The sequence below is a fragment of the Camellia sinensis genome, chromosome 3 (assembly GCF_055761805.1).
Source record: "Camellia sinensis isolate YWXY chromosome 3, ASM5576180v1, whole genome shotgun sequence".
Taxonomy (NCBI): domain Eukaryota; kingdom Viridiplantae; phylum Streptophyta; class Magnoliopsida; order Ericales; family Theaceae; genus Camellia; species Camellia sinensis.
The window spans coordinates 204,064,720-204,079,242 of NC_138963.1; the positions used below are offsets into that span (position 1 = coordinate 204,064,720).

A 14,523-nucleotide genomic window follows, 5' to 3' on the forward strand; every position below is an offset into this window, starting at 1 on the left:
TTAACACACTAATTAATACATTAATTGATACATCCACGGCCGTATTACTTCCATTATCATCAACAACAGGATTTAAGACGTCATTAAAGTTTACAAGCGAACAAAATAGACAACAAAAAGTTAGGGGCTATCCATAATTAGGTGGGAAAACCATGCCATTTATGCAAATTTAAGTAAAATTATGATTAAGGCGGGAGAGTGATCAAATTTGATTAGCAGCTCTGTAACGTCTGTTAAATCCTCCAAATCATTAGAGAGAGAGAGAGAGAGAGAGAGAGAAGACTCTGTAGAGAGAGAAACACCAGAGAGAGAGAGAGAGAGCCGGCTTTGCAGAGAGAGAAACACCAAAGAGTGTGCAGACAAACCTAGGTGTTGAGATTCTTCTTCTTCGTCTACTTCGATTTTCTCATTAAGCATCGTGTTTTGAGATAATCACTACGTGGTTAGCTTTAAAAAAAATGGCGGATCTGTACGGAACCAACGCTCGCTCTTCTTCACTTGAATCTGAAGAATTGCCTTCGTTTCTTCACAATCTTCTCCACAATTCACTCGCTTCACCGATTTCTTCATGTTCAACCGTTAAGGACAAACACCGGCAGTCGTTCTTGTCTCCGCCGCCGCCGGAGACGATCACATCCAGCTCTGCCACCAATTTATTTTGCCGATTGCCCATGTTCTCTGACTCGGACAGCCGATTCAGGGAGAGAGCCTCCACTGCTGGATCGTCTATGATGGTTGACTCTTCTGTCGATTTCAATTTCTCTTATCCCGGCCGGGGATTTATGGCGGATGCGAGGGAGTTCACGAGGAACACGTTTTCTGCGGCTTGTGTTGTGGATTCGGATGGGATCACATCTTCGTTGAAGAGAAAGTTTGCGGAAGAGAATGATTTTGACGACTTTGGCTCTGATTGCAAGGTAATTTCGTTGATCTTAGTAGAGCTATCTCCAATTTCGTTACGATGTTTGTGAATTTTGATATACGGTTGATAATTGTTGAAATTAGAAGGGATCTGATGCGTCAGAGGCGCCAGTCAGTCCAGGTCTGCCTCGTTCGTCAAAGAGGAGTAGAGCAGCGGAGGTTCATAATTTGTCCGAAAAAGTTGGTTCTGTTTTGGACTATCTTTTTCCTTCTTTTTTAGGACCTTGATTCAACAAAAGTGTGCTAATATGATTAATTTTGGTGGACAGAGGAGGAGGAGTAGGATCAATGAGAAGATGAAAGCATTGCAGAACCTAATTCCGAATTCGAATAAGGTACTTATTCCAGTACTTGTGTCCTTTGAGCTTGATTTCTTGATTCAACTTTTTGATGTTCTCTGTATAACAGACTGATAAGGCTTCGATGCTGGATGAAGCCATTGAATATCTGAAGCAGCTTCAATTACAAGTACAGGTAAGCGTCCTGCTTAACAGGCTTATCTTTTCAGTGGACAAATTGTTTAGTTGGAAGTATGTGTAATATTGCCATTTTACTCATATTTTGAAAGTTTGCGTGTCTGCTTGTCTGTCTCCATGTCTTGTCATTTGTCCGTATCCATGTTTCTTAGAGTGTCACCACCACCATCGAACATAATGCATATCGCTCTTCCACTAATGCTTTGCTGGAATCATATGCATCGGCACCATCTTGATTTTCGAGGGAGCATTTTGCTGCCTGTTAGTAGAATTTTTTTTGCTTAATAAAAACATGTGTAAACTAATAAACCTGATGCTTTTGGTAAGATCAGATGTCTTGTGGATCAACATCTACGGGCCGGTCTCAAACGCATAATATATAATACTATTTATTTGTGCCACTCAAGTTTGTGTTTGGCAGAGAAGTAGCTCCTTTGATTGTTTTTCTCTGATTGATTATCCTTTAGGCAGAGCTATCTATATGGGAAAAATATGCCCTGCGGATTGGGCTAGACACCTCAAAGGGAAGCGCGAAAGTCAATGTGGGGAAAACATGAGTGATACGTAATAGGTTGACAAACTGTGTATAATGGAGCTCTATGTATAAAAAAGGGTTGATGAGGTTGTTCAAAGTGAAGAGGTCACATGTGTAGTTTCCCTTCGAGATTGTGTAATATATTGATGTTGGCTTGACCCAAAGCTTCTGTCTTTTTGCTTTTTGGTGTTGGAAAGCCCAAACAACATGGTAAAAGATAAATTTCATTCCTCTACAATGGGGAAAATTATTCTGTGTTCTTGGGGGCATTGTCCCAATGTGTCGGGAACCACACGATAATGTGAGTCACTGCATGTAAGGGTGAATCCCATGTGATCGTGTGGCTCCCAGGGTGTTTAAAGGCAACGTCTCAAGAGCATGGAATATGCCTACAACGGATTCATTCCTTTCCCTACATGATGTGACCATTCAGCAATTATTGATTACTATAGTCTACAGGGAAAAAGTGGAATGCTGAGACAATGCAAAAGTTAAAGCAACTTTTGTGATACCAATATAATGGATTGCCAGAAAATACAAAATTTGCCTGTTCCACATAGAAATTAGTACATGAGTGATGCAATCTTCAAAATTATGATACTGAGTGCTGCAAATGGGGATCGTAACTATACCTTAGCAAGAGAACATACCTTTGAATTTGTGTAGATCTTTTGGGGAGTTAGGAGTTGATGCAGCCTTGGAGCTGAGTGAGTATTATTTTCTAATCTTTTATTTTCTTTTACTCATTTTTTTGGGCAGTGGGAGCATTATATGTGTTGCATTTTTAAGATTCTTGTGCTTCATGCTGTAAAAATATCTGGAAGCAGAGTGAAGGGTGCTAGAATTGAAGTATTGGATGGTGTTGCTAACTTGCTGCCTGTGTTTTTTCATTGTTACTATACTGTTGCGATTTTTGTTGCGTGGTCCCATGGGAATAGTTTGGAACCATACTGTCCATGGTAACAATTCACTTAACCAATAACCCGAGTCCTGAGGATTCCTATATTAAAAGCATTTACTTTTTGTTTTTCTGTCTTTTTTTCTTTTTTGGGTCTTAAATTCCAAACACTTCTTATTGTTGTCCAATAGTTAAAACTCCCAAGTTATATATGTGAACTTCTTTATTTAGAAGTATTTATTCAGTCAATATATTCAAGTAATATACAAGTATTTGATTAATTAGGCTTATTTATTTTTTATCTACTTTTTAATGCTTAATGAACTCTTTCTATCAGTTGAAGCCTACTCGCTGTCTAGTTGATTTTGTTGATATTCCTCTTTAAGAATGATATCTGAACAAGGGGTAAGATCCATATTCCATAATATAAAAGTCCTCAAACATTATACTGATATTCTTTTTGCTTTTCATCATACGAAGTCATCTACAGATAGCACAATCCAAGAATTTACTGATGGGTATGTGGGCTAGCCTGCTTGACCATAAACCACCTAATCTTATGGCACAGTGAACTGTCTGAGGATCCATTATTAATCATTAGTTAAACCACACACTACTTAAATATTGGGTTATCCTTGAGGAGTTAGCAAATCCATTTTGACATGACACCTGCAACATGCAAGACAACAACTAATCAGTATGTGGTTTTAACTCAGTTGCCTTGGATGTTTTATCTACTACTCTTAGAAATTCTCCTTCAAATGAATGATTGGTCGTCCAGTGCAGCCCCAGGAAAGAAAAGAAAAAGTGTGAAGATTAGAAGCCATCTATGAAGCATGGACACTCCAAAATTGGTGCCATGGCAGCGTCCGACATGGGGACACGCCAGATGGCATGTCCCTTTAATTTAATGATTTTTTTGTAGGGGACATGGCGGGAACACGCATGTCCATATTGGGAGATGGCATGGGACATGGCGGGGCTCACTTTTTTTTTTTTTGCCTTTCTTATTTAGTGCTTTTGTGAAAAATATTGTTGGATGTTGAATGTTTTCCTCTTCTCGTCTTGGTTCTTGTTATCGTTTATTATGACTTTTTTGTGAATAGATGATCTATTATTTTGTTTAAATGTAGTGGTTATATTTATTGAATTAATGTTATTATGTTAGTGTTTGTTAATTTTGATTTAGGATGAATGCAATATGAATCTATATAATACATAAAAATGTATATATAAAAATAAAAAAAATCGCCATGTCCCCCATAGTGTCTGTATCCCCATTTTTTGGAAATTGCCGTGTCCCGTGTCGATGTCCGTGTCTGTATCCGTGTCCGTGCTTCATAGGAAGCCATTGTTCTTAGGAGTGCTTGTTCTATAGAATTCTCCTATTGGGAAGATTGTTACTACTCGACAAAGTTTATTATGGTAATTTCCGACTAGATGCCAGTGGAACCTAGCTCAGTTGTTTTGTATGCCATCATTGAATATTGGTTATTTTAAAGAGTTAATAATTTATCTGATCCCTCTTTATTGTGGTTGTTTTCGCAGATGCTATCAATGAGAAATGGATTAAGTTTGCATCCATTTTGCTTTCCGGGATCATTACATCCCACACAACTGCCCCAGGCAGGAATACGCTTCAGTGAGGGAAATGAAGTGCTGAATACAAACGGAGGAGCTGATACATTTCCCAGGAACCAAGAGATTTCAATGCAGGCTGCATTTGATCTTCCAAATCAGTGCACACCCTCAAATCAGCCAAATCTCCTAACACCAACAACGAATATCAGCAATTCAGAAACCCCATTTGAATTGGATCCATCAATTCAGAATCACTGTGCACCCTTCAATCACTTGACATCTTCAAAGGTAATCACATTACTTTAAAATAGAACAAACTTATCACGAATTTTGGAATAACCTGCAATACCATCCAATGTCTAGGAACTCTGCCGGGAAGACAGATTATCATAAGTTCATAACTGCAGTTTGATATGTGTTGCTCTGGGAAAAACTCATCATTTGGCATGCCTTCTTAGCCAAAGATGATGATGTACTTAAAAAAGAGTCAGTATATATGAAATCTGGCAACCATATCGAACACTTCCTCATGTTTAAACATTACAGAAACTGCAAATGACTCTTTAACATTGCTGTAAAATCCCAATTCATATAATTAGGTTATTTATGCTGAAAACAAGTTGAAACACTTGTGGGACCTGTATCATGTTAAAAGCCCTTGGCTTGTATTCAAACCTCCCAAGTTATTTTGGTGCTTATCCTACATAGTTTTGATGATAAATGTTGCCTTTTCTTTTTCTTTTGTTGCAAAATTTGGTGTTCAGAGGTAAAACTTGTTTTTATTTACACACAACACAACATTTTTAGAGAGGGAGTTGGAACAATTTTGGCAATTTGACACTACAGCCCTGGGGAAATAGTATGCCATTGGTTGGTTGAGAATGTGTCACCCCCCTTGTCGTTGGGCCAAATACCAACACAAAGCACTAGGTCCCATATTATTTACTAATATATAGCGAGGCCCTTGGGAATTTTTGATTTTTTCCTAAAAAAACTAGATGTACACATGAATGTTGTTTGGTTTTAGTTTTTTGAATTTAAGTTTTGAAAATTGAGTTTTTTTATTTTGTATTTTGTATTTTGTATTTTTTGTTTTTAGTTTTAGTTTTTTTTTTTTTTTTTTTTTGTATGTTTTGAATTTTTTAAAGATTTTTTTTCATAAATATTATATTTTTTAAGTATATTTATACAAGGTGTGTTTAAAAAATGGCTTAAAATATTAAAAAAATTCAATAAAAACAAAAAAATACGAAAAATAAAAAAGTAAAATTTTTTGAAAAAGAAAATTTTAAAAATTGAAACAAATAGAGTGATTGTATTTGCACCCTTTTCATTATAGTTGTTTTAATGTGTCATGTAATAATGAAATTTTGAAATTTCAAAATGAACCATTTCAATAATATATTAGGTGCTATCTTACTAAATTAAAAGAAAAAATTATAAATTTCTATGAGATCACTTTTTATATTTTTGGTTTGGAAATGCATGTGATAGGATTGTAATCTTTGGAGTGAAGTCTTGGTTGTGTAGTGGGAAATGGAATCCAGCCCATAGGCATTACAGCTCTAGGGCCTAGAGTGGAGTAATGGGGGTGGTGACGTTAATGGAGTGGTAGTTGTGGAGGAGTGGCGGTGTTGTTGGTAGTGTTGAAGGAAGTAGGACCCGTTTAAACGAGTTTAAACAGATATTTTTGCGTAATCTATTTAAATTTATTTTTAATTAAGTTTGAAAGATATAACTCAGTTAAACTTATCTATGAAGGGTTTGGTTATGGTGTGCAACTTACACCTTACACCTTATACCTTATACTTACACCTTTTGTAAAAAATTAAACCTTACACTTACACCTTTTTTGAGGTTGCACACCATGTGCAACCCACTTACACCTTACACCTTACACTTACACCTTATACTTATACTTACACCTTACACTTACACTTTTTTGTGTAAGTGGCACATGGTGTGCACTTGCACACTTAAGAAAACTCCATCTATGAATTCAGAAAAAAAATTTAAATAAATGTAATTGGATGAAATCATAGTTTCGAAGGCTAATTAAAAATATAAAATACCAAATCAGGTCGAAAATTACCCAGCACATTTCTTAAACCAGTTTGGTGGATATATATGGAATTGAATCACCAAAAAAGAAAACTGGAATTAGAATCCAAAATAGTTGGCAAAAGAGACACAAAAGAAAATATAGAATAGTCAAAGAACAAATTGTTCCAAACATTAAAAAACGCAATAGAAAAAGTTAAATGCATATTAAAGAGTACATTCTAATCACATAGTTAAAGGCTTTGTATCATATCCTGACCTAAAAAAAAGCATTAAGCATCTCAAGCTAATTAACAGCATTAATAAAAGCAAATACAAGGTTCATGAACTTAGCTAAGGAGTAAATTTTTTTTTAAAAAAAAAATTTACGCACGCCTCGTTTAATTTATTTTTTTATCCAATCAAAAGTAAGTTATTCATGTCGAGATTAAAAAATTCATGAGAAATTATTTTCTTGTAACCTAACTTCAAAAATCGAATCATGAATTGGACCATTGTGGGGGTGTTTGTTTCAGCATTTCAAAACTAACTTATGACTTTTAGCTTTGAAAAAGTTACTTTGAACTATTTGGTTAAACTTATTTCAAACAGTTTTTGATTCTAACAGCTTATTTTAACTCAAAAAAGTTGATTCTGAGAAGCTGTTTACCCCTTACTTTTGATTATCAACTTCTGCTGTGGACATGTTAATTTATGGTTATACTCTTAGATTTTTTTATTTTTTATTTTGTTAAAAATAAAAAAAGACCCAAATGGACTATAGATTATTATTATTTTTTTTTAAGAGAAATGTAGACAAACAAAAAATAAAAATTAATTGAAAAAACTATTTCACAGCTTATTTAACAAACACTACTCAGCAACTTTAAGGGTTGGTTTGGGGTGTCCTAAAAAAGTGCACTTTTTGTCTTTTTACGAAAAGATGTGCAGAAAAGTAAAGAGGTGATGTGATGGAAAAAAGATAAAAAGATGAATTATATAGTCTATGCCAAACCAGCCTTTAAATTTATAATCCAACAGTTACACCAAACAGATTAACAACTTCTGATTAAAGTCATAATCTGTAATCTGTTAAATTATAGTCTATAAGCTGTTTTAACAACTATACCAAACGAGGCTGTATAGTTGATATATATGGGGTGTTTGGGAACTATGGATAGAGGCAATTTTACCCTCAAAGTGAAAAATAACCTTTTAGCCTCAAAAAAATATCAGCCTACCCCATTGATTAAAAAAAATAATAATAAAATAAAATATCAGCCGGCAGACGTATACTATCTGTGACAGTGTAGGTATATTTGGGGAGCTTCTATTTGCACACACTTTTTTCTTTCTTTACATATTTTTTTTAATAAATAATTAGTTCGGAAATAGATTTTCGAAAATAAACAATTAGTTCGGAAGTAGATTTTTGAAAATAAACAATTGGTTCGAAAGTAGCATTCTAAAAATAAATAACTTGTTCAGAAGTAGAGTTTCGATTTTTTTTTTTATTTTTTCGACATTCAACTTTCGAATATGTTTATTTAATGTTCATACTAATAATTTCACTTAAAAATAAAATTATAATAAAAATAATTTTTATTAAGTGTATGTAAAAAGGAGAATGTGGATGTGCAAATAGAAACTCCCATATATTTGTAATCATAGCCTAGTCCCAAATGAATAAATGATAATTTTACCCCTTTAGATTAATTTTGAAAAAAGTGAAACTAGGAACAAATTTGTCATTTCACTTTAAGCATCATTACAAACACATTTTTCAATACAACAACTCAAATAAAAATTCAACCCAATTTTCCAAACATAAAAAATAAAAAAACCTACTAAAATAATTAAAATACTAAAAAATCTCTACAATAGGCACTTTCTAAACACCCACTATAGTTGATAAAAAGCTTAAAAAAAATAAAATAAGCTGCTAAGCTATCTGCTACTTGGTGCTTCCTTCACCAATCTTTTTCATTAGAAAAAAATCCATTCATAAACCCACTAAAAGAATTAAACAATTCACATAAATTTCACCAAAGTCAAACAACACCCACCAACAAAAGACAAAAGCGTCATTGATCCATATTCAACCAATCCAGTGAGAAAAAAATGTAATAATAATGTCATTAGTATCACAAGTTATAAATGCTACATAGAATGTGGACAATATATAAATATATATATATATAAATATGTAATCACAATCAATAAAAATTAGTAGTATGTAATACTTAAAGAATTGCCATGTCAAAATTTAAAATGGTGAATTAATAAGTTAAAGGATTACTATAGCTGGAACTTATAAGTTAACTCATACACTATAATATGTCACGTTATTACTAATTAAGATTTTTTTAACAATTAAATATGTCATATCATTTGATTATTTTTTTAACTTTATAGTGAAAATAAATTTATTGTTTTGTTGATTTTTAATGTGCAGCAAGATAACAAAATAACTTATTTAATTAGAAATTGTCAAATAAATTGATTCATAAGTTTTTTTCTTTCTTGAACCTTTTCAACCCTCACTCCCACTTAAGTCGTTTGGAATTACGCGATATAATTGAAAATATGAATCAATACAATGTTACATCCATTGGATTTGTGCATGTCAATCGTTCTACCAGTTATTTGAAAGGATGTCAGTCATTTAAGTAGATATCGATTGATACACCAGATAATAAGAGTGATAATCTCAATTAACAAAAGTGAGAATTACAATTGACAAGAATTATGCTAATCGTTCGAGTAATCGTCCAGCTGTGTCATTCAAGCAGAGTCGAGCTATTTCTATTTCGGTTGACCAAACATTTTTTCATATATACAATAATTGCGCCTCAACACACCACTAAGAAGTGGTATTTTTATTTATTTATTTATTTTACTATTGGTTTATTATATATGAGACAAAATAATATATAATTTAATAAAAATATGATGATTATATTTAATTTTTTTATATTATGTAAAATAAAATTTAAATGAAAGCTAGCCAATCGGGATTTTTTTAATTGTTTAAAATTAAGAAAATCAAAAAAATTAATATGAGATATTGATTATAAGGTTTCTCACTAAAAATCTCTTTTTGCTTATATAAATGAGAGTATAAGATTCACTTTGTGTAAGTGAAACAATTCACTTTTTTCTTTTTTTCTCGATTTGAGATTATAAAATAAAAGTTAAATGAAAGCTAACAAATGAGGATTTTCTTAATTGTTTGAAAGTTAACAATTGTTTGGGCGAGAAGTTTATTTTGAATCAAACAATCCATTTGGGAAGAAGGTTTGTAGGCTTTTTGGGCTATTTTAGCCACATACGACAAAATAGGTTATTTTAGCCACAACCAACAAAACATTACATCCAACCCATAATCAATATACCCTTCTCTCATAAAAAAAGTCAAAAGAGTCAAAAATCCAAAAAGCCCTTCCCAAACCAAACTTTTTAGCCCAGGCTAAAATAGCCAAAAATGCCAACCCACTTCCCAAACCAACCGTTAGTTGTTTAATCTTTAATTAGGTCAATCCTTAATTTATTTCGAATCAAACAAATTTAATCAATATATTTTGATAAAAATGCTAAAATCGCAATTAAACCAGCGAATCAGTTAAACCAAAAACGGTTCACCCTATCGATTAGGTCAAAGGACCAACCAACTTATATAAAAATTAATTAACTAAAACTTTTAAATTTTATTTTAATTTTAAAATTTAAACTGTATTGAACTGAAACATACACAACACTACAATTTTAAATGGGAGTATAAGGTTTATATAGTAAAGCAACTCATTTTTTCCTTATTTTCCTAACGTGGGATTGTAAAATAAAAGTTAATAGTTGTTTGGACGGGAAGTTCATTTCTAATCAAGCAATCTTAGACGTTCAAACAAATCTAAGCAATACATTTTAATAAAACAGATAAAACCGTGGTTAAACCAGTGAATCAGTCAAACTGAAAACGATTCATCCTAATCGACTAAGTCAAAAGACCAACCAATTTACAACAAAATTAAATAATTAAAACTTTTAAGTTTTAAATAAAATTTAAACCATATTACACTGAAACATGCACAATACTATAATATTAAATGAGAGTATAATATTCACTTTATATAAGTGAAACAACTCATTTTTTATTTTTTTCCTCGATGTGGGATTGTAATTATTTTTAAATTAAATATTATGAGAGTTTCAAAATCTTATACAAAATTATTTTAAAAATCAAAATGTCTATATAGGATTGTACAATAAAATTAAATGAAAATTAACCAATGAGATTTTCTTAATTGTTTAAAATTAAGAAGAAAAAAAATGGTATTGATTATAGGGTTTCTCACTAAAAATCTTCTTTTACTTATATAAATGGGAGCATAAGATTCACTTTATATAAGTGAAACAATTCATTTTTTTCCTCATTTTCCCAATGTGTAGTTATAAAATAAAAGTTAAATAGATATGCACATTAGATTGCAGATTGAAATTGTGTTTACAAAAGCACATTCACATAGCACGAGTGATATGCTAGGAGTACTGTACGTGTGTTCTTAAACACACTGATAAAAAAAATTGGTATTGATTATAGGGTTTCTCACTAAAAAATTTCTTTTGCTTATATAAATGGGAACATAAGATTCACTTTATGTAAGTGAAACAATTCACTTTTTTCTTCTTTTCCCAATGTTGAAATATAAAATAAAAATTAAATGGAAACAAACCAATAGGGATTTTCTTAATTGTTTAAAATTAAGAAATTTCAATAATTTATATAAATTGAAGCATAAGATTCACTTTATGTAAATGAAATAATTCACTTTTTTCTTTTTTTTCCCGATTTGTGATTGTAAAATAAAAATTAAATGGAAGCTAGCTAATGAGAATTTTCTTAATTGTTTAAAATTAAGAAAATTCAATAATTTTAGAATAATGGTTTGAATCTTCTAAAAGGTTTCTCCTTTGAAACTCTCTTTATAAGATTCATTTTATATAAGTGAAATAATTCACTTTTTTTTTTCTTTTTCCCGATGTGAGATTTTATCACTTTATATAAGTGAAATAACTCACTTTTTCTTTCTTTTCTCGATATGAGATTATAATTATTTTAAAGTTAAATATTATGAGAGTGTCAAAATTTCATACAAAATTATTTTTAAAATCAAAACTATGTGAGATTTTAAAATAAAATCCCAATGGAAGCTAGCCAATGGGGATTTTCTTAATTCTTTAAAATTAAAAAAATCAAAAAATTGAATATGAGATATTGATCATAGGACTTCTCACTAAAAATCTCTTTTTGCTTATATAAATTGGAGTATAAGATTTACTGTATGTAAGTGAAACAATTCACTTTTTCTTTCTTTTTCCGATGTGCGATTGTAAAATAAAAGTTAAATAGAAGCTAGCCAATTGGAATTTAAGAGGCATAGTTTAGGTTGGTGAATTTATCATACTTGATCATTTTGTAAACTCATATGCATATTAAAAAACAAAAACAAATTCATTCTAACGTCTTGTTCATGTGATTTCAATATATTTATCTTTAATAAAAATATATGATCTATTTATAAAATCATATATATTATTTATTTTTAAAAATTAAATATAATAAAATTACGTAATTATAAATGATAGTCTTGCTTAAAGTAAATCGAACTTTAATTTATTCAGAATGTTGCTAATAAAAATTAAAAATAAATCAAATTCATTTTGTAAACTTATATGCATATTAAAAAAAAAATTCAAATTCATTCTAACGTCTTGCTCATGTGATTTCAATATATTTATTTTTAATAAAAATATATAATCTATTTATAAAATCATATATATTATTTATTTTTAAAAATTAAATATAATAAAATTACGTAATTATAAATGATAGTCTTGCTCAAAGTAAATTGAACTTTAATTTGTTCAGAATGTTATTAATAAAAATTGAAAATAAATCAAAGTCAATCAACTGACATTTTCTCATCTCCGACATGTGGCTTGTTACATTGTCATTCATGTGGTCATAATTGTGGAATTAACTTGCATTATTGCATTTGGAACAAAATATTATTTAAAAAATATAATTAAATGTAGGCATGCAAGCAAGATGGACCTAATTGGAGGAGATGGGTGACGGCCTCCAAATTATAATAATAATAATAATAACATTAATTATTTAAAAAAGTCTTTAAAATATATAAGTTGGTCTCCTATTAGAGAGGCATATTTTCATCAAACAGTTTGGTGAACCATCTAAGCTATGATAAAAGCTTCCAACCTAAACTATCACAACCTAAACAATTTACTTTTTCCTTCTTTTCTTAATGTGAGATTATTAAATAAAAGTTAGCCAATAGAGATTTTCTTAATTATTTAAAATTAAGAAAATCAAGAAAATTAGTATGAGATATTGAAACTCTCACACGGCTTCTTACTAAATGAGATGGGAGGATAAGATTCTCTTTATATGAGTAAAAAATAACTCTTTTTTTTTTCCCTTCTTTTCCTGATGTGTGATTATTAAATAAAAGTAATTATTTTAAATTAAAAAAAAAGAAAATTAGAATGAGGATTTAGAGCTCTTAGAAGGTTTCTCACTAAAAAGCCAATTTTCCTTATATATATAGATAACATTAATTATTAAAAAAGCCTTTAAATTATATAAGTTGGCCTCCTATTAGAGAGGCATATTTTCACTGTTCAGTTTGGTAAACCATCAACCTAAATTATTATAAAAGCTTCCAACCCCCAACCTAAACAATTTACTTTTTTTTTTTTTTTTTCCTTGATATGTGATTATCAAATAAAAGATAGCCAATAGAGATTTTCTTAATTGTTTAAAATTAAGAAAACCAGGAAAATTAATATGAGATATTGAAACTCTCACAAGGCTCCTTACTATATGAGATGGAAGTATAAGATTCTCTTTATATGAGTAAAACAACTCATTTTTTTCCTTCTTTTCCTGATATAGGATTATCAAATAAAAGTAAGGGATATTTACCAATAAATCTCATCTCACAAACAAGTATTCCAATTAGTCCCAAATTTTTTCTATTGATCTGTTAAAGTCTTATTAGTGGAGAGTTTCTTTCCGTGTAGTTCTATTTTTGATTTTGATAGTGTTTTGGTAGACAGTTATACCTTTTTATTAATGTGACAGGTATGATGTGATACTTTAATGTGGCACGTATTAATATTACACTCTAACGATGTGATATTCTAAAAAAATTAAAAACTCTTTAGTATATTTTTTCTAAATGTGACAACGTAACAGGTATGATGTGACGTTCTAAAACTTTTACTCTAAAAAAAATAATTCCTTCTTAGTGCACTTTTTCAAATGTTGACAGCGATAGGTATGATATGACACTTCAAAAAAATAAAAACTCCTCAGTGTACTTTTTCAAACGTGACAACGTGACAGATATGATGTGACACTTCAAAAAAAAAATAAAAACTCTTTAGTGTATTTTTTTCAAACGTGACAATGTGACAGGTATGATGTGACACTTCACAAAAAATAAAAACTCCATAGTATACTTTTCTCAAATGTAACAACGTGGTGAGTAGGATGTGATACTCTAAAAAAAAAATTAAAACTCCTTACTGTACTTTTTTCAAACGTGAAAACGTGACATGTATGATGTGACACTTAAAAAAAATAAAAATTCTTTAGTGTATTTTTCCTAACTTCAACGTGACGGATATGATGTGACACTTTAAAAAAATTAAAAACTTTTTAATGTACTTTTCCCCCCCAATGTGACACTCTAATGTGGCGGGTATGATGTGATATTAAAAAACTCTTTAGTATACTTTTTTTAAATGTAACACTCCAATGTGACGGTCAAATGAGTCATTATATATTCAAAAAGACTAAATGGATCATAAGAAAAAATATGAGACTACATGGGTTACAAGTAAAAAATGTGGAACTTATTGGTCAATCCCTCTAAAAGTAATTATTTAAAATTAAGAAAATCAAGAAAATTAGAATGAGAATTTGGAACTCCTAGAAGGTTTCTCACTAAAAAATTCATTTTCCTTATTTATATACTAGTGATAACCCG

General features: G+C 30.6%; 1 protein-coding gene across 5 annotated transcripts; it reads left to right on the forward strand.

Moving 5' to 3' along the window:
- Nucleotides 1-217: 217 nt before the first annotated feature.
- On the forward strand, nucleotides 218-5,132 carry LOC114281991 (transcription factor SPATULA). Of its 5 annotated transcripts, none has more exons than XM_028224608.2 (6): nucleotides 218-917; nucleotides 1,006-1,101; nucleotides 1,191-1,256; nucleotides 1,330-1,395; nucleotides 4,379-4,699; nucleotides 4,775-5,132. In XM_028224608.2, the coding sequence occupies exons 1-6, from the start codon at nucleotides 459-461 to the stop codon at nucleotides 4,802-4,804; spliced, it is 1,038 nt and encodes a 345-aa protein (XP_028080409.2). In that variant the 5' UTR covers nucleotides 218-458; the 3' UTR covers nucleotides 4,805-5,132. The 5 variants fall into 5 exon arrangements, with proteins under 5 accessions (XP_028080409.2, XP_082778118.1, XP_082778116.1 ...); XM_082921992.1 differs by having other exon boundaries at nucleotides 224-917; nucleotides 1,006-1,080; XM_082921990.1 differs by having other exon boundaries at nucleotides 224-917; nucleotides 1,009-1,101.
- Nucleotides 5,133-14,523: the final 9,391 nt, after the last annotated feature.

Bases quoted from the DNA above. Each gene is read 5' to 3' on its own strand.
- LOC114281991 (XM_028224608.2), top strand. From the start codon at position 459: ATGGCGGATCTGTACGGAACCAACGCTCGCTCTTCTTCACTTGAATCT. The intron at 918-1,005 runs GTAATTTCGTTG...TGTTGAAATTAG, and splicing joins ACTTTGGCTCTGATTGCAAG to AAGGGATCTGATGCGTCAGA. The intron at 4,700-4,774 runs GTAATCACATTA...TCCAATGTCTAG, and splicing joins ATCACTTGACATCTTCAAAG to GAACTCTGCCGGGAAGACAG.